This window comes from Chaetodon trifascialis, chromosome 5, assembly GCF_039877785.1.
Source record: "Chaetodon trifascialis isolate fChaTrf1 chromosome 5, fChaTrf1.hap1, whole genome shotgun sequence".
In the NCBI taxonomy this organism is placed as follows: Eukaryota; Metazoa; Chordata; class Actinopteri; order Chaetodontiformes; family Chaetodontidae; genus Chaetodon; species Chaetodon trifascialis.
In genome coordinates this window covers 28,287,501-28,311,416 of record NC_092060.1, presented here as the reverse complement: position 1 = coordinate 28,311,416, position 23,916 = coordinate 28,287,501, and the positions used below count along the sequence as shown (strand labels likewise).

The 23,916-nt window shown below is 46.2% G+C and overlaps 1 protein-coding gene across 2 annotated transcripts in view; it reads right to left on the bottom strand.

The window, feature by feature from the left end:
- Positions 1 to 23,916, bottom strand: part of ppargc1b (peroxisome proliferator-activated receptor gamma, coactivator 1 beta) — an 84,986-nt gene that overhangs the window by 20,832 nt on the left and 40,238 nt on the right. For both annotated transcript variants that reach the window (XM_070962266.1, XM_070962267.1), the window contains exons 2-3: positions 8,745 to 8,930; positions 4,683 to 4,883 (exon numbers count right to left, since the gene is read on the bottom strand). In XM_070962266.1, the coding sequence (XP_070818367.1) occupies positions 4,683 to 4,883; positions 8,745 to 8,930 (387 nt within the window). The remainder of the gene's footprint in view (positions 1 to 4,682; positions 4,884 to 8,744; positions 8,931 to 23,916) is intronic.

Sequence of the window (23,916 nt, the reverse complement as noted above, 5' to 3'; positions counted from 1 at the left end):
AGTGACAGCAGTCATGTGACAGTAAACTACTCAACTGATGGAAATAGGGGACAAGCACGCACACACACACACACACACACACACACACACACACACACACACACACACACAGACGCGCATACACACACACACACACACACACACACACACACACACACACACACACATGCATCTGGCAGCTTCAGCAGAGTAAACAGCATAATGTTATTACACCAGGCTTCTCTGTGAGTGGATGTGAATGTCAGGGTGCTATTTTTGCTACTGATAGTTTACACAATGGAAAGAGAGCGAGGATGCAGGATGATATGATTTACACAGCAAAGTGAAGTATTAAGCTTTCTGTCAGGGGGCCTGGAGTCGGTCCTGGAATCTCTGGAGCCTCACTGAGCTCTGAGACAGCGCGCCTCAGTCAAGTGACTCACTCAGCGAATCTTAAAAAAACTTGAGAATTCAGGAAATATCGAATCATTACTTCATTTTTTGGACTCGCAGAGGAGATACCAGACTGGAAAACATTAATTAACCGGGCAGAAGAAGAAAAACACCAGGTCACGGAGGAGCTCTGACATAAATATAGGCAGGCCTACTTGTAGTCATGTAAACAGCAATTTAAGCTGCGAAATATTTGGTATTACGACAGCTAAGTGGCTGCTACAGGTGAATGGTAATAGCAGCAGAAGTGTAGTTACCAACAGAAGATGGAGAGTGTTGCATCAGGACACAATCTGGAAATCTGAAACGCCAGAAATGGCACTAATGTGTCCATCAGTGCAGAAGAAGAAGCTGCGGGATTAACAGCAACACTCGCAAAATCCAAAATGACATTTTAACCACATTCCTACGTCAAATCTGTGCGTTTTCGGTCGATTTTGAGTGGAAAGAACAGGGTTTCCTGTGCTTTTGGGGAAAGCATCCAGCACTGTTCACCAGTGTTTTTGACATGTAAATGATCCCGTAAGTTCAGAAAACTCTGAATCCCCCAAAGCGACTGAAGGCTTGACTGCTAGTCAGAAACCTGCTGCCTGAAGGCGGGCTGAGACGATGCCCAGGGGAAATTATTCCTGAAGCTGAAGAAGCAATAACAGAGAGAGACGTGCAGGTAGGAACTGCAGCGGTAACCGAGCAGAGCAACAGTAGTAGTAGTAGTAGTAGTAGTAGTAGTAGTAGCAGTAGTAGAACTGTGTGGTTGCGTGACAGTAAAGGGAGCTGCATATATGCGAGGAAACTTTTGGAAAAGTGCGTTATCTTGCCGGCTGTCAGAGGAATGAAGCAACCCGCTGACTGAGCGCTGTGTGTCTGTGGATAGAAAAGACTTCTTCAGCTCTACTGCTGCAGTGAAAGCAAGCTGAGATGACACACGTATGCAGGATAAACCATGAGCGTGCAGCAATGAAACGCACAGCACAGTTAATCATTGAGGCTCGCACAAACGAGCAGTTCATGAACAAACTCTGCAATGTTTAGATTGAGGATTTCGGCAGAAAAACCTTTAAGCTAAAACACAAAGTTCAAAGCTGCAAACTGAATTTGTGTCACTGAAAACAAACGCAGCTCCCACCTGACTCTAAACCTCACACCATTACTCCCAGTCTGCTTCCTGTCCTTTTCATGGTAAAGAAAGTGTCTCTCGGCTTTCATGCACAAAGGATGTCGATGTGCCCAAAGTCATTATGATCACATCAGGAAGTGACAGATGATGCGAGCATGATGGAGGGTCTCCACACTGACTTACACTGTAGTTAATCAGGTTCTCAGTAACTATCCAACAGAAAACAACCAACCACTTGTCACCTGACCTTCACAGTCAGATGAAGAAAAGTGACAGGGGTGACTGATTAACCAGCATACCCTTGTTCTTATTTTGACAGAGGCTGACTGATAACCAAGGAGTCTTCAAGGTGAAGCGAGGGCAGGCCAGTCATGTGTGGGGCCACAGTGTTTTGAAGACGATGGCATGTGGTGGCTTGACCTCACTGTATCGCTGACTTTTTGTTTGGGACTAAACAAAACCTCTGCGGCATTCCACAGCAACAGAACCAGTTCTGCCTGCTGCGTCCTGTTTGCGGTTTCTATGCTAGCATCGCGTTAGCAACCAGCTAAAGGCTATCGCTGTGCGGCTTCCTCAACTGCCAACCTGTCTTTACTCCTGCACTGAACCACCTGAGGTCATTACAGTCATTTCCACCAATCTGGAAGGAATGTCCCTTCCTCTGGTCATTTGTATCTCCGACGCCAGTCAGATCCTGTAATGCTACCTGTAACGGTGGTGCTGCAGCCTGAGATAAATATAAAGGTATGACACATGATCCCAGCTTCTTAATGTCTGCACGATCTAAGCAGGAGATTACAGGTGCCACGTACTCATACGGTACTTCATTATTCATTTCTTTCAGCAGATGTCAGCACATGAATATCTGAAGCAGATTTCATTCAAAACCACGAGGGTCAACCTCATGATGGGGGTAGAGGAGCACTGAGGGGATCCACAAAACCATTAGGAGTCACCCTTATGGCCACAGTGTGGATATCTGGACCACATGTCACTGCAATTCATCCAATATTTAAGTTATTTTTGGACTAAAGTGTTGGACTGACTGAATGACATATTGCCAGACACAGAGCCACACTGCTTTGGAAAGGTTTCAGAAAAACTTCAGTAAAAGCAGCTCTTTCTACTTCTTCACCTCTAACTTCTTCACCAGTTGAAAGTTCTCAGCCAGCTTTCACACTCAGCCCTGTTGAGACCTGTTGTTCTTAGTTTACTTCCTGTTGCTACACATCCAGCCTTTCACTGTAAAGCTTAACAAACCTCCTCTGACTTCACTGACAGACTTGTTTTATAGTACGACTCGGTGTGTAATCGCTAATGGGGAGGCAGTGCAGCTCGCTGAATATTTACGCTGTAGGTATTCAGCCATCCAGCATGACTCATGGCTGCCAAACAATAGTATCTTTGTAGACTGCCACTAAATCAGTGCACAAGAAAACCCTGTAAGCAGCCCATTTGCTGTGAAATTTAAGTCAAATTAAGGAAGCGGGCTGGATTCATCTTGACAAGTGCAATAAGGCCGCATTACAGCAGTAATCATAAGTAGTTTACTGCAGCGAAATAGCTTCCTGCTTCAATTAAGCTCCAGAGCCGAGTGCAAGCCTGCATTCTTCTGACAGCGGAGCGAACCGCGGGGAAAGTAGGGCACAATATTCACTGGGAAGAGATACGGCAATTTGTTGTTCCTGTACGGCGAGGTGCAGGTTTAGTGCTTTTGGGGTGACGCGTTTCAGGTGCAGGCGGAGGCTGATAACAGAGGGGAGCACAGCGAGGGGAGAAAAACAAGGATGTTTCCTAGAAGTCTGGTTCAGGGAACGATGGGGCCGAGAGAGAGAGGCATCCAGCAGCCCTGTGTGAAGAGGGAGAGGGGGAGAAAGGGGGAGGAATGGGGCTCAAAACAAGCAAACACATAAAGTGGAGCACGTGCTGCGAGACCACACACACGTTTGTATTACTACACTCCCGAGGATCCTCGCTGATCCCGACAGCTAAACTTGATCCAGGAAAATGACAGCCCATCACAGCCCGCGTCGTCGCATCTATCAATTATGATAATACGGCGCTCACCGAAGTAATTGCTGAGATCTGGGAACACGACAAGATCACTACAGCGAAGTCCAGAGTTCAAGCACGGGAGGGATGTCGCCAACTCGAAATAAAGACCAACCTTAAAGAATCAAATCCAAGTCGTGCTGTGGCTGAATTATCCTTCAGCTTCAGTCTCTGAACTATTCCGTTTGTTACAGGAGGAACTGATGCAGGAATTTTACTGTTTTACTTTCTCCCATCTTTCCTAATTGCTCTTTATTATATACAGTAGGTAGATGTAATGAACTCTGTCAGCTTGTTTTAAGATGTTTCCCCTTTTTTTCTGTTTGATTTAAGCTTGTGCAAATAAAAAAAAACCCCAAATAGTCCTAAACTAAGCCGACTGGAATCTGGTGCTGGCCTTAATTTCAAACGAATCATCGTTGTTATCATTTCCCAAAAAGAAACTGAATTCTTACATGAATTCACTCTGTAATGTTTCTGAAGGATTTTAACCTTCCTTTATGCCTTTGTATCACACGTGATCTTCAGAAATACAACACGCATACGCAGAGGACTGGAGTGGATGAAAGGTCACTGTGTGTCTCAGCGCTCTGTTTTCCTGGAGTTCAAGGCAGACTTTGAACCTTGCAGGCCAACAAGGGGAACATCAAGGTTAGCAAACGCGACACAGATTAAGATACTGGGGAGGAAGAGAGAGGAGAGCATGGGAAAGAGAGGCACAGTGCGGCGGGTGTGTGTGCGGGTGTGTGTGTGTGTGTGTGTGTGTGTGTGTGTGTGTGTGTGTGTGTGTGTGTGTGTGTGTGTGTGTGTGTGTGTGTGTGTGTGTGTGTGTGTGTGTGTGGGTGTTTGAAGCATGTATGAAAGGCTCCACTCTAACAGGCGGCGGTTTTTCAGCTGCTCGAGAGGTTTTGATTCACAGAAAACTGACAAGAAAGAAGCGTGGGAGTATCTGAGGTGAAGATGGCGCTCTTAAATGGGGGGATATGGTTTCCAAACCTGAGGTCAGAGACCCTCAGGGACATGGAGACATTCTGATCTGATCCAACAGCAAAGGTAAAAGAGAGCATAGAGGTTTTCTTACGAGAGATGGGTCCTCCGTCTCGGCCCCCAGGGACTGGCTGAAGTCCTCCGCCGTGAGAGGAAGGCTGTCTTCTTCTTCCTCTTCCTGGTCGGGCTCCTCCTCCAGGGCGGGGAAGACGGGGAGCCCGCCCACCTCGGCATCCACCATGCCATCCAAACTGTCGGTCAGAGCGGCGAGCAGAGCCGCATTCTCCTCTTCTATCTGGAGGGAGTCGAACACAGCGAGAACACGGTGAAGCGAAGAAATGACGAGTTTCTAGTTCTCGTCAGCTTCTGATTCCAGGGTCAATAACCAACTTTCAATTATTCGTTATTAACTCACTTCCTGGAGAATCTCCAGGACTCTGCCTTGTCAATTAGTGATTTCCTACATTTCCCAGAATTCAACGACACTTCCGGAAAGCATCATGAACTTCTTTCTCTCAGAGGAGATTTTCCAGGGAAGAAGCCAAAATACCTGTAGCTGCATTGCATTCTGGTCTATTTCCTCTAATTCCAAACATTTTGCACGAAGCCCTGTCGATCGTTTATTCACACCCACCATTGATGTTTTAGATAACTGCAGCATTTTATGCTACCAGACATTTTTACAGATATAATGTATATTTTGTCCTGAAGACACCACACAACAGCTAATTGAACCCTCAAAGCGACATAAATCAATACTGTTTTTCTCGCGGTTTTATTTGGAGGGTCGCTGCCATTCAGCAAGAAAACAAGGCTTGAAGACACAAACAAGCTTTAGTGATGGATAAAGATTTCAAAAATGCAATTTCCTAAACATCAATCCACAGAAATGAAATAAGAGCCACGTTTGAGTCATTAAGACCGTTGGAACGTAATAAAAAATATTGTCGTCAGCAGACAGAAGCAGTCTTCTGGGAGCTCTGTGTCACTGCTGAGTCACTCCTGGAAGCCCCCTCTGCTCTATCTTCGTCCTCCCTTCACTCTAATAAGCTGTTATCTTAAGTCCATTGTTGCTTCTCTTCGAACTTCTTTATTAACGGGATAATGCAGCGCTGACCTTTGACCTCATTAGGAAGAGCAGGACAGGTTTGAGTCTCTGGCTCTCCACTCACATGATGGTATTCATACTATTTCCAACCATGAAAATGGTCAAATTTAGAGATAATCAGCAGAAAATATTGTTTATCTGTAATTTCAGTCCAAAATTTCTTCTTTTTCCATCTCTCCCTCCCTCCCTCCCTCCACACGGGGGTTGTTTACTGTTGTGGAGCTGCCATCTTGCTGAGAGCAGAGTCTGGTGGAGAGGTGATAGCATGGCTGGCCTACGGGAAGCCACCAAGCTCCATTCATCTGTCTCTCCCTTTTATCATCCAGCTCTATCTGTTCCCGGCTGCCAAACTATTTATTATTACATTTACTCTGTCGGGCTTGCTGCCTCTCTTTCTCTTCGCTGGGTGAAGCAGGACGTCAGAAACATACCAACAAGTCAGCAAAGTTAAAGTTTGCAGGGGTATAAATGAAATTCATGATACTTTCATTTGTTTTTTGGCTTAATTACGTTTATTTTTTGCCCGATTTACTCACTTTTCCTTATAGTGCTACATCACCAGAGGCTCAGGTTTGAATCTAATTACCCATAAAACGTTCTTTCATTTTACATTTTATCTGTCTCCGTCTGTCTCTGTGCATATATCATCATCAGACAGGCTTTGTTGGCATTACCAGTGTGTTTGCACACTCAAAAGCACTCACAGATATTACCTGATTATATTAATTAGATTGGATAGATATTAATTAGATTTCCTGGATAATAAATCAATTCCACTGTGTCAGAAAGAAACAGACGGACGGCAACAGAGAAAAGAAAATTCCATCAATGACAGAAGTCAGCATAATGTGCAATTATTTACTTCTTTAGAAAATATACTCATATACAGCACAATGATTATTAGGAACAATATATAACGAGCCCAACCTTTCTGACTCTCTCTGCACTGTCCAAGGTTAAATGAAGCCCTCCCACACACAACACAGATCAATCCCGCCCGACATGGGATTAGATTCCAATGCGCGACTGTAAATAAGTGGCATATTGACGGACATCGAAGAGACAGAGACACCAGGGGCTTCATCCGTCTGCTTATCACTCTATTCATTACTGCGTGTTTATTACGGAAAGCCTGACCGTCTGCTCTGCTGTGATCAATACAATATTGGCTAACATATAATATGCAGCGGTTGGAGGTTGGTGGGTGGCAGCAGAGACGTGGCAAGCTGAGAAAAATATCCCCTGTTCTCAGGAAAGGTTCATGCAGGTGATACAGGGGGCAGTGTAAAGAATAAATCTACGCGTACAGTCAGAAATATGAGAAGCAGTTTGAAAGTTAATGGGAAAAAAGAAACTGAGCCGAAAGAAGCAAGTAAAGTGGAGTGAGAATGAAAAGAATAACAGACAGCAGGGAAAACCACGTATGAGAAAGAAAGAACCGAGGAGACAGTGTGGAGAGACAGACGCGCCTGCTTTCATGTCTCGTCCTCTCTCGTCTCGTTGTTGCATCTTTCTCATAAAGATTTTATCGTCAATACGAGTCTCTGTTACTGTTAATGCAGGACTGACGCTGTCCAAAGATGGCAACTGTGCCGTAAAGCTTTGTGTCGACGGCGGGACGACGAACAGTCAGTCAGGCGTCGGCTAGTGGGAATCGAAATAGGAATAAAAACCTGGAGAGTGCAGACAGTCTACGCCATCCTGCATTCCCATCATGCCTTGCCTGTCTTCATTTAACCAATACTCTGCGATGCGTCACAGCATCAGAGTAATTTCCACCAGGAGAGTTGCATTACATAGCCAGTGATCTGGACCTAAATGCTACTTTATCTCTTTGTTGTCGTCCTTTTATTCTTGAGACGCACTCAATTTAGCCTCTGTAATGGGACCACGAGACATCGCTGGGGCTGGAAACCTATAGACAATCAATGATCCAGGGTTCGCTTTCATATCGAGAAAAACAAGAAGGGTATTCCCTGAATTCATCCAGCAAGGGCGCCTGATACCGGAGCCTCAGGGCGTTCACTGGCCCTGGAGATGCAGCCGAGCCGATCCAAACCGGTGGACTGCTTCCACCATCCTGTTACACACAGCGTAACAGGGAACTACTTTCTTGGCAGCATCCTCTGAGACATGCTGTAAACTCCAAATTTCAGACTTGTTTCAGGCTCTTGTATCCTGAAGCCAAGATTCATTAAAGGTCTGGGCAATTATGAGTGTGCTGTTCAAAGATTTCACTGACTTAGTAAAACAACGTCCTGGTGAAAAGAATAAGCGCTCCTGTTGCTTGGCACAATGTATATATCAATTCTGCAGCCGCAGATATTTTGATAACTGTGGTGGTCAAATAGTAAAATTTGGGGAATTTGGCCCCACGAGTTTGTGAAGCCATTCAGAGGGCTCTTTTACTTCTGAACACCAACCAATGGAGAGGTGTTCTGCTCCACATCTGCATGTTCAGATTCTGTTGAAGACCCACTTAAAACACTTCTATGAAACAGACTTTATTAGAAGTAAAACATTCAGACAAAGCAAGCCACCCTCATCTCTCCCATGACCTGAACCCAAGCTGAAGAACACAATCCTGTCCTGCCCCTGAGGGACATTAACTTCATAATTTATTTTAAAGCACATATTAACTTTGAAAGGCATAAAGCAATGGGTTCAACCATTTAGGGAGCATTGTATTACTGCTGAATCACTGTTGTTGTGTTGAGGGGTCCAGCTGAACTCTTTTCCAAAATCAAATCGGATTTTGGAACTTTCCAGTTTAAGTAGAGCTTCAGGGTGCCAGCTTTGTGGATTAGCCTTAAACCTGAAGCAATCTGGACTTGAATTTGTTGTCGAAGGGGATTCTTTTTTGTGCAAGAGCTTGTTTGTGCCTTTAACGTTGCATTTGTAGCTCTGACACATTCAAACAAGCATGACTGCATTTATTTCTGCTGCATTTCAATAGCAGCCCTCACCCATGCAGCCGAACAAAGTGTCCACGGCTGAAACATCTGTTGTACTGAACAGCTCAACTGTGTTTGGGTGAAGAAGCCTCACCTCAAAGAGCTCATCTGCTGTACTATAGTGGATGGAGGCCGGTGATGCGTCCGCCGGCTGATCGCTGCACCACGGTAGCTCGCTGAGACAGTTGACGCTGTCGAAGTCGCTGGTGTCCAGCTGGGAGAGGTCGATGTCCGGGAAGTCAGTGTCCAAACGGTCCGAACACACCTCCTCCTCCCCATACTGAAGACGGAAAAAGAGAGCAGAGAGAGGGAAAGGTCATGTTAGTCAAACATCGAGATTAAAGCAAATTCCCGGGCGGTTTGTCTTTTTTGAGATGCTACAAAAGTCACTTTGTAAAACATGAACCCAGAAAACCTGGAGGTGCCGATCACAGCTGGAAAGATCCTCAGTGAGAAATGAACAAGTCTGCATGCGTCACTCGTGCCTCTTCTGCGATCACAAAGGAAATGATGTTTCTGTAACCACTGCTCTCTGAAACACAAGCTACCAAACATGGGAAATATCCTGTTCCCTCCATAAGACTGCCAAAGTTGGTGTTTTCTGTGAAGCTGATCGCTCAGCTCAGCACTGCCATTGTTAGAATTAGGGGTTTAGTTCCCATTGGGCCACCCTTTCTAAAATATGTATGCAGTTGAAGTAGTGTGAGGCACTTTGGATAAAAGCCTCCATCATCTGGCATATACTGTATATTATTACACTGCTCACTGTCGAAGTCCAAGGAGCTCTCATCAACAGCCCCTCGTCTCTCAACAGCTACTCATTATACAGTAGATAATGAGACTTTCATGTGAAAGGAGGTTCGAGACTGAAACCAATGGAGGCATCTGCTCCGGCACAATGCAGGATTAGTCAGGAAATATGTCACATACACCAACAGCGCTTATCTGGAAACGTCTCCATGCATTTATCCGGCACATCTCCCAGCGGATCACAACAAAGTGCAGCCGTGACCCAGGAGGTCTTCAGGTGATTAGTTTCCCCGCTTTGCTCGAGGGTGTGTTAATCAGTGAAATCAGATGCTCTGTTTAATCTGTGGACTGTTTGGTCACAGTGGCGCACGGTTAATCAATCTTTGTTTTCTGTGGTTGAGACAGTCGGGAAAGTCGACCGACTCGTGAACTGTGTACAGTTTCAAAGGTAAATAATTTGCACTTTGCACATGGGATTATGTCAGGGCACTAAACATTTAATGGAGACTTTACTTCACCTGCAGTCATGCATTGCTTTACTACCGTGAAAGGTTTTCATTCATTCACAGAAATCAAATATACTTTCAATCGATGGACACTCATAAACCTCATTATGGACTTTAGAACCCTCTTGTGAAACTCCCTTGAAGAACCCCTTCAATCCCGTTAACATCCCTTGAACTCCACCCAGGACCTTCCAGTCCCTCACAAATCCATATAACAGCCTCTTGATCCCATAGAACCTCTTTGGAAATTTCCAGAAGCAGATCAAGAATCCTTAAAACCCTCACAAGGGTTCTTTTAACCCCCAAAGGATCCCTGAATCATTTTAAAGGAAACCTGAAACCCTGTGACATTTTCATCAACCTCTTCAAGAACGACTCAACTCCTCTCAAGAACCCTTCTGGCAAAGACTTCTGACACTCCCTCAGGGAGTCTCGTAGCCTCTCCAGAAAACCCTTAAACCCCCTTAAGAACCACTACAGCTCACAAAGACTCCTTTAAAACCCCCAAAGGTTCTCTGGACCCCTTCAAAGAAACCTGGAAGCTCCCAATGACCCATGAATTGCTATAAGAACTCTAATGAATGACCAAATGAATGACTGCTAAAGACACTGGTGCACCCCTCAATGAACCATTAAGCCAGCCCGAAACCCCCTAAAGAACCTCTACAACCACCTTCAGAAAGCCTGAAAGCAAGGATCCTGAAACTGCTCTTCACAACACATAAAACCCGTTAAAACCCTCGGAAACATTCACCTCTTCAGAACCCTGAAACCCCGAAGTTCCAGTGAGAAGTTAGCAGCCACGTGGTCTGAAGTCACAACACATGGCTAAATTCAGACAGAAACATGAGCCACGTCACTGAGAGAACAGACAGAAGAAGAAGAACAGGAAGTGTGTGTGGTTTGACTGTGTGAAGGGAAGTTACTGAGGCCTCTTTGGGGAGGAGAATGAAGGAGGAAGATGTTGAGGAAGGGAAGTATAGTACTGGATTTTTTAGCATTGTGAACTTGTTGCATGGTCTGTTAGCAGCCTTTATGTCTCTCTCACTCACACAGACACACACACACACGCACGCACACACACACACTGGCATTCATCTCACTGAGCGAGCAGCAGGGTCAACCAGTCGCACCAACCATCTCTCAAACTGAATCAAAGGGACGTTTTTTGCCGCTCTCAGGTTTCCTCAGAGGTAATCTGATCTCCAGCTGAATGACTGAACTCCACATTTCCTCTTCGGCATTTTGTCCCTCAACCCTGTGAGTCAATATTCTGTCCCCGGCCATGAATTAACTTTATTCAAGTGTTAATGAGAATATTTCAAACTCAAATGGTATTGATAGAAAGTTTCTAGCTATTTATGTACCGTCACAAGGTTTTACTGATGCTGCAGCCTGAGAGCATAAAAACCTCATTACGAGAGCCACCACACTGCTCAACTGACAGGTTTAAGGCCCCCAATGTAAAATATATTAAAAGTGATTTTAGGGAACTTACAGTCCAGTCAGCCAGCTGTGCAAATGTGCTAAAATGATTCTTGTTTATTAGCTAGTTGTCCTGGTGTAGACTTGTTAGCTAACGATAATGCTGCTTATTGAACTCGAGAAAATGTTTAGGATTAAAAAAAGAACTGGTTGCAAACTATTAACTTTTAATAGTCAACATGTAAACAGGATTAATCAGCACATTTTCATCATCATTTGTTAAGTTGCATCACCAGCTCACAAGAGCAGTTTACAGACTCACATTTCCCCAAAAACTCATCAGCAAACAGCTCATACATAAATGATGAACTTACAGTAAAATAATTATCTCCTCTTCTGCACAGCAGCGTCTGATCATCAGTTACTGAGTCTCATCGTTTGACGCTGTTTTAATTTGAAAGTGTTCTTAAAGCTTTTCCATCAACACTTTTCTTTCATCTCAGAAAAAAAAGCCTTTTTGTTTCATTATAGTGGATTTGTTTCGGACTTGTCTTTGTCTCCGATAATAATGAATTCTAAATATTTTATTATTATCTACAATACTTCACAATCACCAGTCATGTCTGCAGAACACACACGAACATGCACACACGCACACACACACACGCACACACACACACACATTGCACTTCCGATCATCCACAAAAGCTGTTTTTCAGAAAACACTTAGCCCGTCTTATCACGGTGTATTTATGATCGCTGCTCGTCGGGCTTTGATCTAGAACCTCACACACTGTGAGCGCTACTGTAGAAAACTGTACACTCTGCCTCACAGTGTGTGTGTGTGTGTGTGTGTGTGTGTGTATGTTTATTTGGGTCAAGGGATGGATAACACGAGCTGATATCACTTATGGTTTCATAAATTACAGAGCAGAGTCTCACAGACATGATCAAAGAAGCAATCAACAAAGTGGAGAGAAAAGAGAGGACGGAGGGATGGAGGAAGAGGAGGGAGGAGGGGGGAGGACACAGGGAAAAGGAAAGGATGCAAGGAAGGAAAAGAGTGACTGCAGGAAGGAGAAGGAAAGGGATAGAAAAGACTGTGAGGCGGTGATGTGGGTCAGAAGAGAGAATAAAAAGAGCGATGGAGGAGGAGTGATGGAGATGAGCAGGGCAGTCGTGACTTGATGGAGAAGAAGAAGAAGAGGGGACGGTGGGAGGAGACGAAAGAGGAGAGGGGAGAGGATGCCCTCTATAAGACCCTCCCGCTGCTTCCTCTCCCTCCCGCTGCTGATGCAGGTGTGTGTGTGTGTGTGTGTGTGTGTGTGTGTGTGTGTGTGTGTGTGTGTGTGTGTGTGTGTTCGTTAACATGCAGCTCACATCCCTCTCACGTGCGCCTGACTCATCCCCCTCCACCACTCGTTCACTCAGCACATCCTTCCTTTCCTTCATCCTCTTTCATCTTTCTCTCCTTCCTTCCTTCACTTTCCCTCCTTGAGTCCTTTCCTCTTTCCTTCACCTGTTCTTTCCTTCCTTCAGCATCCTTCCCTCCACCTCCAGTCTTTGTTTTTCTCCTCTCTTACTCCTCATCCTTCTTTCCTCTTCATCCATCCTTTCTGCTTTTTTCTCCTCAGTTTTAGTCTTTTCTCCTCTTCCCTTCCTTTTTCTTCCACCCATCTTGTTGCTCCCCTGCTAATATTAACTTTAACTCTTCTCCTCTCCTTCTCTGTTTCCTCCCATTTTTCACTGTCATCTTTCTTTCCTCATCTCTTCTCTTTTCTTTAAATTCTCCCTTTCTCTTCTATCCTCACCTTGTCTCCTCTTTTCTCATCTTCTCCTCCTTCCTCTGCTCTCCAGCATCACTCTCCCTCTCTTCTTCTTTTCTGTCGCCTTTGCTCTCCACCTTCCTTCTTCCTGTTTCTCTCCTCCTTTACCCTCTCCTCATCTATCTTCAATTCCTCCCTTTTCCTCATCTCCCTTCTCTATTCCTCCCCCCTCTTCTTTCATCCCCTGTCCTTCTCTCCTTCTCCTCTCTCTTCCCTTCTTCTTTCCTCTCTCTCCTCCTCCTCATAAACAGGGAAGACAGGTTGATTGATTTCTTTGTTTCCACTCAGCCTCGCTCTCCCTCCTTCTCTCCGTTGCAGCCGTCAATCAATAAAAACATCCTTTGGCATGATGCGTATATTCCCAAACACACACTCGTGCACACATGTTGCACCTGGAAACAGGTAGCGCGCACACACAGGCTGCACATGTCGCGACGGCATCTGCGTCACATTCACTGACTACCGTCCGTCTACGGACAACACATGCATCGGCAGAGACCGGCCCGTGTGACATGTCATCTCACACACATGCCTACAAAACAACACGCAAACACGACCCAGCATGACAACACACACAAGCAGTGCATACGCGGCGCTCGTTTGAACGTCCTCCCTGCAGCAGCAGGAGGCGAGAGGCGGCCGGTGAAATGTGGCTGCGGCGAGTTCGCGGACTCTGAATAATGATGAAGCCACTGGCAGCTACACAACATGAGTCACAGACGCCGCAGACGAGGAGCTCGGGACTCACTGCTCCACTCTCATTTGCCTTTACCAGCAGCTCTATATTGCACATGGTCCATGAACATCATTTACGGTATGAGTGCGGTGACCTCTGACCTCAAACATGCTTACGACCAGAGCTCAGAAACACACATGAACGCTCTGCTGGAAATCTTGCGACAAACATGCCAAAGCATGTCTGAAGTGGGAATTTAACGGACAACGGCCGCCATCCTCCGCAAAAGAGAAGGCAACAACGGCTGCACAGAGGTGCTGGTCGGGAAACAGGTGGTTTTAGGGTCGTTTAAGGGTCAACGGCGTCGGCTTTCTGGTGAGGAAAGTTTCGTCACACAGAGGAAAAAGCTGATCAAGCCTGACAGCTCATCTCCTCTCCTGCACTGGGTCATCACACGATTAGCCCAGTAAGGCAGCGAAAGAGCCCAGAGCGAGAGAGGTGTGAGTCTACCTACATCTGCATGTTTGAATCCATAACGAAATTCAGAGCAGTGACTTTAAAAGAAGCTGAACATCCCTTACTGAGCGGCCTTAAGCTAAAAAAAAAAAGAGTCTGAAATCCAGAAGTCTGAAGTTTGAATGTAAATCAGGCTGAAAAACACCAAAGTGCTCCGTCATCCTTCCCTGGGAGAAAAACAAATGTACCGCTCGCTAAAAGGCAAATAAAGAGGAGAAGAAGTGGCTTACACTTCCTGCTTGAATGTACGATAATGGCAGCGGCAGAACACAATAGCAGATCAGGACTGAGCTCATCACTCACTGTGTCTCCGTCGAAATCTGTCCTGGCTTAAATGGAGCATTAGAATGGGCAGATTAAGCAAATGGCCATGAAATTAATGTAGAATAGAGACACCTTTGAAGTTATGAAAGGGCACACATCAGGGGAAACTGCAGCAAGTTCATTTTGAGTTTAAGGGCTTTTATAAACAGAGAAAATAAATTAAATGTGGGAACACAAAAGCTGTGCTGAGGCAGCAGAATAGACGTGAATGCTGGGTTTCATAGAAATCCACAGAACCTGCATCCACAGTCCTGAAGGCCAAAGTTAGCCCTGACCTTTGGCCTTTTGAGGCCCATAATCTCCTTGCCAGTGTGTGCTTGTAAAGGGCATCGCGGTGCAGTAACAGTGGCACTGTGGGAATGAGGTGTAAAGAAATGAAATGTGGGAACTTCCATTTGTGGTTAATCTGCGCCTTAGTAACAACAGTGAAAACCTACTGGCCCGTTCAGTCATAAAAAGCCTGCCGGGACAATCGCGCATTAAACCTGCGCTATTTATAGCCGGCCTGCACGTGGGAGAGCTATCTGGGCTAAAAGGAGCGAGTGGATATGGAAAGGCCAGCGAGACTCCGCTCCAGCATGTGGATGTGCTGGACTGCATCCTTCACTTCTATCTTTAACCGCACACACGACACATTCCTTCAGGGGTTATCGCCTGTTTGCGTCCTCACCATGGTGCCGAGGCAACGCTCCACGTCTTTCCACTGGTTTTCTATGAATAGCGAGTTGGGTTTTAGTTACACAAGAACTTGGTGAAGGCTGGAATTATCGCGTTGGTTGAGCTAAGTCTCCGGAGGTGGAGTTAAAAGGGCACTTTTTGTCAAGTTCAAAGTTCAAACTAGCAATTAGCTGCTAACTGACCTGAAGTAATTATGCCGTGTCCTAAATCCATACTGCACAGTGTGTGCTACATACTATGATCAAAAGAAACGATAAAAATGCTGCTGGACATCAATCAGACTACTGCACTTTAAAAAGTCAAAGAAATTCAAACAAAAGAAGCTGAATTTTGGCTCTCTTCAGTGCACGGTGCTCAGGTCCCTGCTCAGAAACAGTATAATATCCAATCATGACACAGATTCACTGCTAACTAAAGCTAGTGCTGAGCTTTAGTGGCCACTTTTTCTACCATAAATTATGGCAAACACACAAGTTGTGATAAATGAAGGGAATCCAGGCGTTAGTCAGCCCTTCACATAAAGCCACCACGACGTGGTCTGATCATAACGTGACACGTTATTGATTCGCACAGACGAATCAAAGCCGGCTGCTGCTGTCCTGGCAGCTCGACAGCAGGCCCTTTGTAACGTTATGTAAGGTCAGTCACAAGCTCGGTCATGTGCCGGTGAGTCCTCGCCAGTTTTCTGGACTGTCCAAACTTCCCTTTAGAGACACACACAGATGCACCACCACCACCACCATACAAGGTCAAGCTCTCTCAACCCTCGGCTGTACATCACAGGAGGGTGAAGGAAAGAAGAAGAAGTTGTCTCTGAATGTGAGAGATGGTTTCTCAGGTTAGCTGAATAACTCGGTTTGGTTTAACTGGCTCTGAACTGCCGAAGCACAGGGTGGAGAGGTTTTACACTCCAACAACGTCAGGTTCAAACGCTGCAGAGCTGCTGAACTCATTCAGCACTTCAACCAAACTCCAAAGAGGGAAAATGATCTGGTTTTACTTTTTTCAGTTCAGTTTTGCTCTTCACATTCATGGATGTGACGGAGGTTCATGACCGGCCACGGCTACAGGAAACAGTTTGTTTTATTTACTGCATCAGTTGATTAGTTTGAGTTTTTCAAATAAAAAAACTTCATTTTGAATAGCTCCACAATGCCAGTTTGTCTTCTGTGAAAGCTCTTCTGGAAGCTTTCCTCACCAAAAAGGAAAACAACACTTTGCTGCAAGAATGGAAAAATTTGACTGTGAGTTTATCCCAATCATGAGAAGAAGGCTTTTTTTCTAATGATTACCACCATCTCATATCACATCACACATGCTGCACACATATTTTAGCGTTCTCGACACTTTATCTGACGTCTGAACCAGGATTTGAACTCTAACTGATGCAAACCCTTAACGCCTTAAACACGTCTTTGAGGAACGCTGTGATACAGCGAATGGGAGGTATGTGAGAAGAGGTATACGTGAAGGTTAAGTGACAGAGCCGAGCCCATATAGCTGAAAAATGATGATGAGAGGAGCCGGCTGGTGAGTTGTAATCACCTTCCAGCCTCGCACATTGAAGTGACATGGAAGATATAAGGCAGAGTGCCAGGCTGGGGACTCCGTTAAGTGTCCCACTGCCTTAACTCTCACTTTCTTGGAGGTCACTTTGACAGGAAGTGGTTTATAAATGACACCTCAGACGTCCCTGCAGCGCAGCTCAACTTATTGACTCCCGACCCCCCGAAATGAGCGAACCCTGCACGAGACCATCACTGACATGAAATGAGCAGGTTTTATTTTCCCTTTGCAGGCGCCAATCCAGACGAGTCGTGATCTTTTTAATTTGTCTCCTGGTGAAGGCGAAGCGCTAACTGCTGCTCCTCTTTGGATTTCAGCACAAACCAACAACTTCAACAAGGAGATTATCTGCGGGGAACAGCTGATACACAGCATCATTTTTTTTAAAAAGCTCTTACTAATGTTTGCTTCTCTTCTGTGCATCGTCTCAGGACCCTGTCCAATAACGTCGTGACCTTCTGGAGGGCCCCTTTCTTCACGTTGACAAGCGACGCTCCATCATGACACGAGGCATCGCCTGTGCCTCGCTGAGTAATCTGTTGACAGGTAATGAGAAGGGAAAGCTGCACGATTTTAACTTCCCGGCTCATTTTTCTCCTCTGCAGCCAACAGAGAAGGGATGTGCTTAATTACTGGGAACAAAAAGGACGCCCCCTCCACCCGCGGCCCCTCTCCACGTTTAATAAGGGCCACAAAAAGCCAATTATGTGCCTTTTGATTATTGAGGTACAAAGTCAGACAATGAAAACTCACAAGGGTACAGAGGGAAGCTAAATTAGGATGCAGATCAATGGGAATCGTTATCTGACGTCGTTTAATCTTTATTTATCCAGAGAAGCTTGACTGAGCACCAGCATGTGTTTTCAGCTGCGTCCTGCTTCACATTCACAAAGTTAAAACGTGAACTCACAGCGGGAGCGGCTCACTACAAACGCTGTGTCCTGCTCGTTTCCTTCCGCCTCATCGGCTCACTTTTCAAGCCTCCATGTGTTACCTATGATCAATACGCCGATCAATCGTTCAGTCCGTAACATGTCAGAAAGCTGAGACAGAAGCTCATCGCGAGCTGCCGGAGCTCCGCGTGACACCTTTAAACTTTCCTCCACCCAAACAAAAAACACAGAACCACCAACAAGCAGCGTTTCTGCACAGCGATCAGAGAAACATCCTGTAATATCCACTGAGATATTTAGTTATCTGCAGGTGTGTCGACGAATCGACCCTCATGCGCCCCCTCGTGGAGGAGGCTTTGAACGCTGCACATTGAGCTGCTCGTCTATGCGTTCACACACGAGTAAATCCTGAGCCTGAAGCGACGCAGTGGAGGAAAACGTCGGGCCGAAAGAGAGACTGAAGCCTTCCAAATTTTGATTCTCCTAAATGAAACACGTTTCGGTCCGTCTGATCGTCAAAGACTCGCAGAGACGCAGTTTGTCACTCGGCTCCCTCTGGACCTCCAGGAGAGAAGAAGTAAAGGGAAAGAGAGGAGACATTACCCAGAATGCAAATCTGATTCTTTGATAAGTGGTTCATTCAGATGCTGCACTTAGATGCAGACAGCTGTGTGTGTGTGTGTGTGTGTGTGTGTGTGTGTGTGTGTGTGTGTGTGTGTGTGTGTGTGTGTGTGTGTGTGTGTGTGTGTGTGTGTGCGTCTATATTTAGCTCTTATCCTGGTCTCATGACCAGTTCTTCCACAGGCTGCCGGTGACTTGAGGAGCCTCTGCCAGACACAGATGACCCCTCAGACAGAGACAGACACACACACACACACACACACGCACACACACACACACACAAGGTTTGATGAATGAAATTTTCCTCCTAAATTCATTTAGTTAATTTCCTTTAACTCGGCCAATGACCTGCAGGCGACCAGTCAGTAAGTCATGAGGTCAAAGCAGATGTGTGTGTGTGCACGCGTGCGCGCGCATGTGTGTGTGTGTGTGTGTTTGTGAGTGTGCTGTGAGGAGCATAAATGAGGACAATTGAGAAGGAAGTGGGACGCTGCTGAAAACCAAAGTACTGGCTGTTCCCATCGCTGCTGCTCCAGGGTGTGTGTGTGTGTGTGTGTGTGTGTGTGTGTGTGTGTGTGTGTGTCTGTGTGTGTGTAACGTCCCTCACTGTACCCTGCTATGGTGCCCTTCAGCACACACTTAACCAGCAGCAGTCTGCACTTCTGACAGCTGTTTGATGGACGTCCTCGTGCCAGTCAAACCGCAGACGGTCTGAAATAACTTTCTGAGCCGAACAGCCCAACACCGAATAATTATCTCGGCTTCAATGTGCTGAACGATGAGTTTAGTGTGATTCTCATTCTCTCTGCTTCCTTTTGCACGCCTTCATGCTTTAATGGTTCGTCTGAAACGCGCTGCTGGGGTCAGAGGCACCGAGGCACAGAGGTTTACGTCACCGACTTCTTCTTTTACGATTTTACGACGGAGCTGCCGTCACAGACAGAGGCCACGTTACTGGTTTAGCACTGAAATGACGCTCGAATAAGGTTCGAGATGAGCCTGGCTGAACTTGTGGTGCAGTGCACAAAGTGTTCCTTCATGTTCGCTCTAACTGCAATAATAGTTAATCCAAGTTCTGCATTACTAATCTGAGTCGAACTGCTCTGACTACATATGAGGGATTAGACTTAATCCAGTTAAGTATTTGTGACAAATTTAGGAGCACTTCTGTTCAATATCCCTCCATGGTGCGAGGAATATTGTATTGGCACTCTGACCTCTGAGCTTCGACCTCATTACTGTCAGCTGCTCACATTGTTGGAAATCAGACAACAGGAAGTGAGGAAGAGAGGCAGAGAAGCAGAAGAGTCTGACTCACTGATAAAACCACACATTTCTACATACTGTTACACACACACTCGCTTTGTCTAAGACACACACGTGCTCTTTCACTTCCTTCATATCACACACACACACACACACACACACACACACACACACACACACACACACACACACAGAGTCTCCAAATCATTTCTGGCCTTCAGTCAATACAACAAGTGTTATTGAGTGCTGCTGATGCCGCTTCCAGTCTCAGCTCAGAAACGCTCCAGAGTTCAATCAGACGCTCGTTCTCTCGCGCTCGTCTCTGTCGGATCATCTGCCGCCGCCTCTAACTGCTGAAGTCCTCAGAGGCTTCAGAGCGGCAGGTTGGGCAATAAAAAAAAGTTCTGAAAGTTCCACTTTGAGTCTTTATAACAGTTTCAATTCAAGTTTTCTTCCACATTGAGACACAAGAAGTTTTGATTTTAATCAGCGACCAAACCAAAAGCAGCTAACTGTCAACCTTCAAACATCAGTGAACAGCTGCAACTTCTCCTTCTGTCTTTGTCTTTTACCTTGGACGCCCAAAAATGGGGAGAAAACGGCACTAATGTTCTCATAACTGTTATAATGACCCTCATAAATATTATTAATGACTCCCAAAAAATCCATAAATGAAAGCCCGCCTGGCTGTGGTTAGCACCACTGATAACGTGAAAATCAACTGCGATCTCCCACTCAGTCACTTTCCTTTGGCTAACTCAGAGTTTCTGTGGGTCAGTGATGATATGGACTGCAGTCCGTCTGCGGTCCTTCCTTCCTGCTGGGAGATCCGTTACACTGATCTCACCTCCAGCCAACCTCCGTCACTGCAACCTAATCTGCCTCTATCCCTCCCTCCATCACACCATCCCTCGGCGAGGAGGAGCGGCGGAGGCTAAATCTGGAAGCTGCAGCCCAGGTGAACCCTCGCCTGTCCCCTGCGTGTAAGAGGCTAATGACGGATGGAAATACACACATTAAGCCAGCAGACTTTTCTCGATACGACGGGCTGATTAACCGGCAGCACGCTGCATGTGTGCCAGCTGCGTTTGCTTCTGTTTTCTTTACTCTCGCTCTGCTAGATGCAGCCAGAACTGAATCACGTCTCCCTCGGCTGCAGGTCGATGCATCTACCCATCGACCCATCTGTCACATACGTGTCCTGGGCCGGCGCCACGCCCACGCCACCTCCTCGCTAAGCGCCCCGCTTAATTGTCGCCAGATTAGCAGTCAAGGCTAAATCAGACTGTTCCACTGGCCGATGGATAAAGCCACGGCCAATCAAGAGCGAGTGAAGGGCAACACGGCGGCGCAGTGAAAAGCGAGAGCGGTGGGAGGGCGACAGATGCTGAGCCGGAGCATGAACGGGAGGCAAAAACACAGCGAGCTGATAAGAGTTGAGCTGTGTGAGAAAGCACCGCTCAAAGGTCAGCGGCAGAACTTTCCCGTCGCCCTCGTGACCGCTGAAATCCAAACTCAAATTCCAGAAAAATGAACCGTTCGTTTGATTGTTTTGAAATTGTTTTTTCCATCTGCGCCGTTGCATGACTGTAAAGGTCATCTCTGCTTTTTAAAGGCCTATAATGTCACACAGAGTTTTGGCTGTTACACTTTATTTTCTGTTGCCTCCATTTTTACACTGAGAAGAACAAAACGTTTCTAAATGTTTTCACTGTGAAGTGTTTAGGATGCAAAATTTAAAGACCTGACTACGACAAAATATCATCAATTTCAATACTCTCGATTTTCTTTACAAGAAAAAACACCTTTGATTCAATCGTGGGATCATCCTCCCTCATAGTTTAATACCTCATGTTATTGATCTTTATGCTCTCTAGAACAAATAAACTTCCTGATCTAAACATTTAAAAGCAGTTTGATCAGTATCGACCATCCTGAATCCTCCTGCACTCAAACCCGGGCTGAGAGCAGCATCAACAGCATCAATCGCCTGGATGACCAGAGGGGGAACTGCGAGTGACAGAGGACGATGATGGCGGTGGGATGAAGACGAGGTGGGCTAAAAGGAGTGGAGAGCTGCCGCCTTGACTCTGCAGGTAACGGGCTCACCGGGTAATGGGATCGGAGGGGGAAAGCCGATTCAGAGCTCAGAAATAAGAGCAGCAGTGGCAGCTGAGCCGGCGTGGAGGCCCTGCCAGCCAGCTTCATTCAGGACGACGCTTCAGCGAGACAGAACGGACAGAAAGACAAAAGGAAGAACACCGGGGCGTCGAGCCGATAATGGAAAGAGGGAGGCCGAGAGCGTTTACGGAGACACTCGGGCTTAAGAGGATTGCATCAGTTTCACTTTCAGTTGAGCACATTTCAAAATAAGAAAGGGAAAGAAGGTGACGGACAGGTGAAGAGAAAAGGTGATGAAAGAAAAGGTGGGACACGGCTTTCGGCCAATAACACCAAGAGTTCATTTAAAGTTTTAATTTGAAGTTGAGTCTCAAGACGTCACTTTAAGTGCAGGCTGCCGCATCGACATCTGCTCTGCATCAAAATGTCCTCCGTGTCCTTCGTCGTCACTCGTCCAACATGTGGACTTTCAATCTCTTTAAGCACTCGTAACCGCTTTCCATATTCCCTGTGAGACCTCTGCTGATTAAATTGCCACCAAACAGGCTTTAACCCTCAGCGTGTGCGATGTTCCAGTCTCAGGTGTCCGGCTGTTCCAGTATCTAATTCCACCGCACTCGGACTCGGCCTTTAGCTGCACCAAAAGCCCTGCACTCAATCCATCAATCCATCACGGCCCTCCGTGCGGCCATCTTGCTCTCTATTCATAATGTATGTTAGCTCAGACGCACGACAAGCCTTCATCCTTTTTCCCCTTTCCTGTTCTCTTAAAGGATTATTTCCACATTTCGGGAAATGCACGTGCATTTTAGAGTCAGATGAGACGAACAATACTGCACTCATTTCTGTCTATTCAGTATGAAGCTGGAGCCAGCACCCAGTTATCTTAGCTTAGCTCATTTTGCAGATATCAGAGTCTTGTTTTCCAGGATGCTGAGCTGCAGCCTCTCCTCTGCTGCTTCAGGACTGAATCCATCACCGTGAGATCAGCGTATCTGAGGCCGTTCTCAATAGCTTCGTTAGCACTTAGCAGCGGACGCTGATCCCAGCTAACCATCAGATTGGATCGGCTAGCTGTCCGAAACCACGCACTCAACTGAAGCTTCAGCTGTCAGTGAAACATCCATCACTTCCTGCGCTTCCCTCTTCTACCTTCACCTCTTCTTCCTCACCATGTGCTCCATCAGTTCTTCTCTGTGCTCATCTCCTCCTTACTTTCCATTCCTCTTCTGTTTACATCCTTCCTGTCTTCCCTCTCTTCTCCACACATGTAACCTTCTTTCCTGAACGTGACCTTTTAATCTTTCATGGATGCCCATTAGCTCCGTCTTCTGTTTGCATTAATGTTGCATGAACGGATTCGAGTCATAAACAGCTCTTTTCTGCAGATGAGACAACAAACAGGAAAACAGTCTCCTCCTCCCTCCATCTTTGTCCTTGTCCTCCCGTGCTTCCTGTCACATGCCGTGGACGGTCGGAGGCGTGACTCTCATCACTCCTTCACTTAAACATCTGTCTGTCTTTCATTGGAGGCTTTTGCATCCTGAACGCTGGATTCTTTGATTTTTTTGGCATGAAAAATGGTCAGAATTTATTGGCTAATTGTGACTTTGTGTAATCTGTAAACGATCACTGTCCAATAATCCGTATCAGTTACACCTCCACCTCCATCTCCACCTCTCCTCTCATCCAGCCATCCCTCCGTTCCTCCTCTCTGCTGGTAATCTATCTTTTCAGGCAGGCAGCGTTTGTAAAGCTCTTAACAGGATTGGAGAAAATCAGAGTGAACCTTATGACAAGGGCCGGGTCAAAGGTCAGCAGAGGGGTTAATGATGGTACCTGTGCGTGTGTGTGTGCGTGTGGGGGAGGATGATACTAATTTAAAAAGGCTGTGTGTGTTCATCACCTATGTGTGCATTTTCTGAGTGCTTGTGTTTTTGTTCATGCAGCTGAACACACACACGCACGCACGCACGCACGCACGCACGCACGCACGCACGCACGCACGCACGCACGCACCTTAATTCAGCAGCGACAGGTCGGCCAATCAGATTACTTCACCTTCATTTAAAGTCCTCCAATGGGCTGTTTGGTCCTG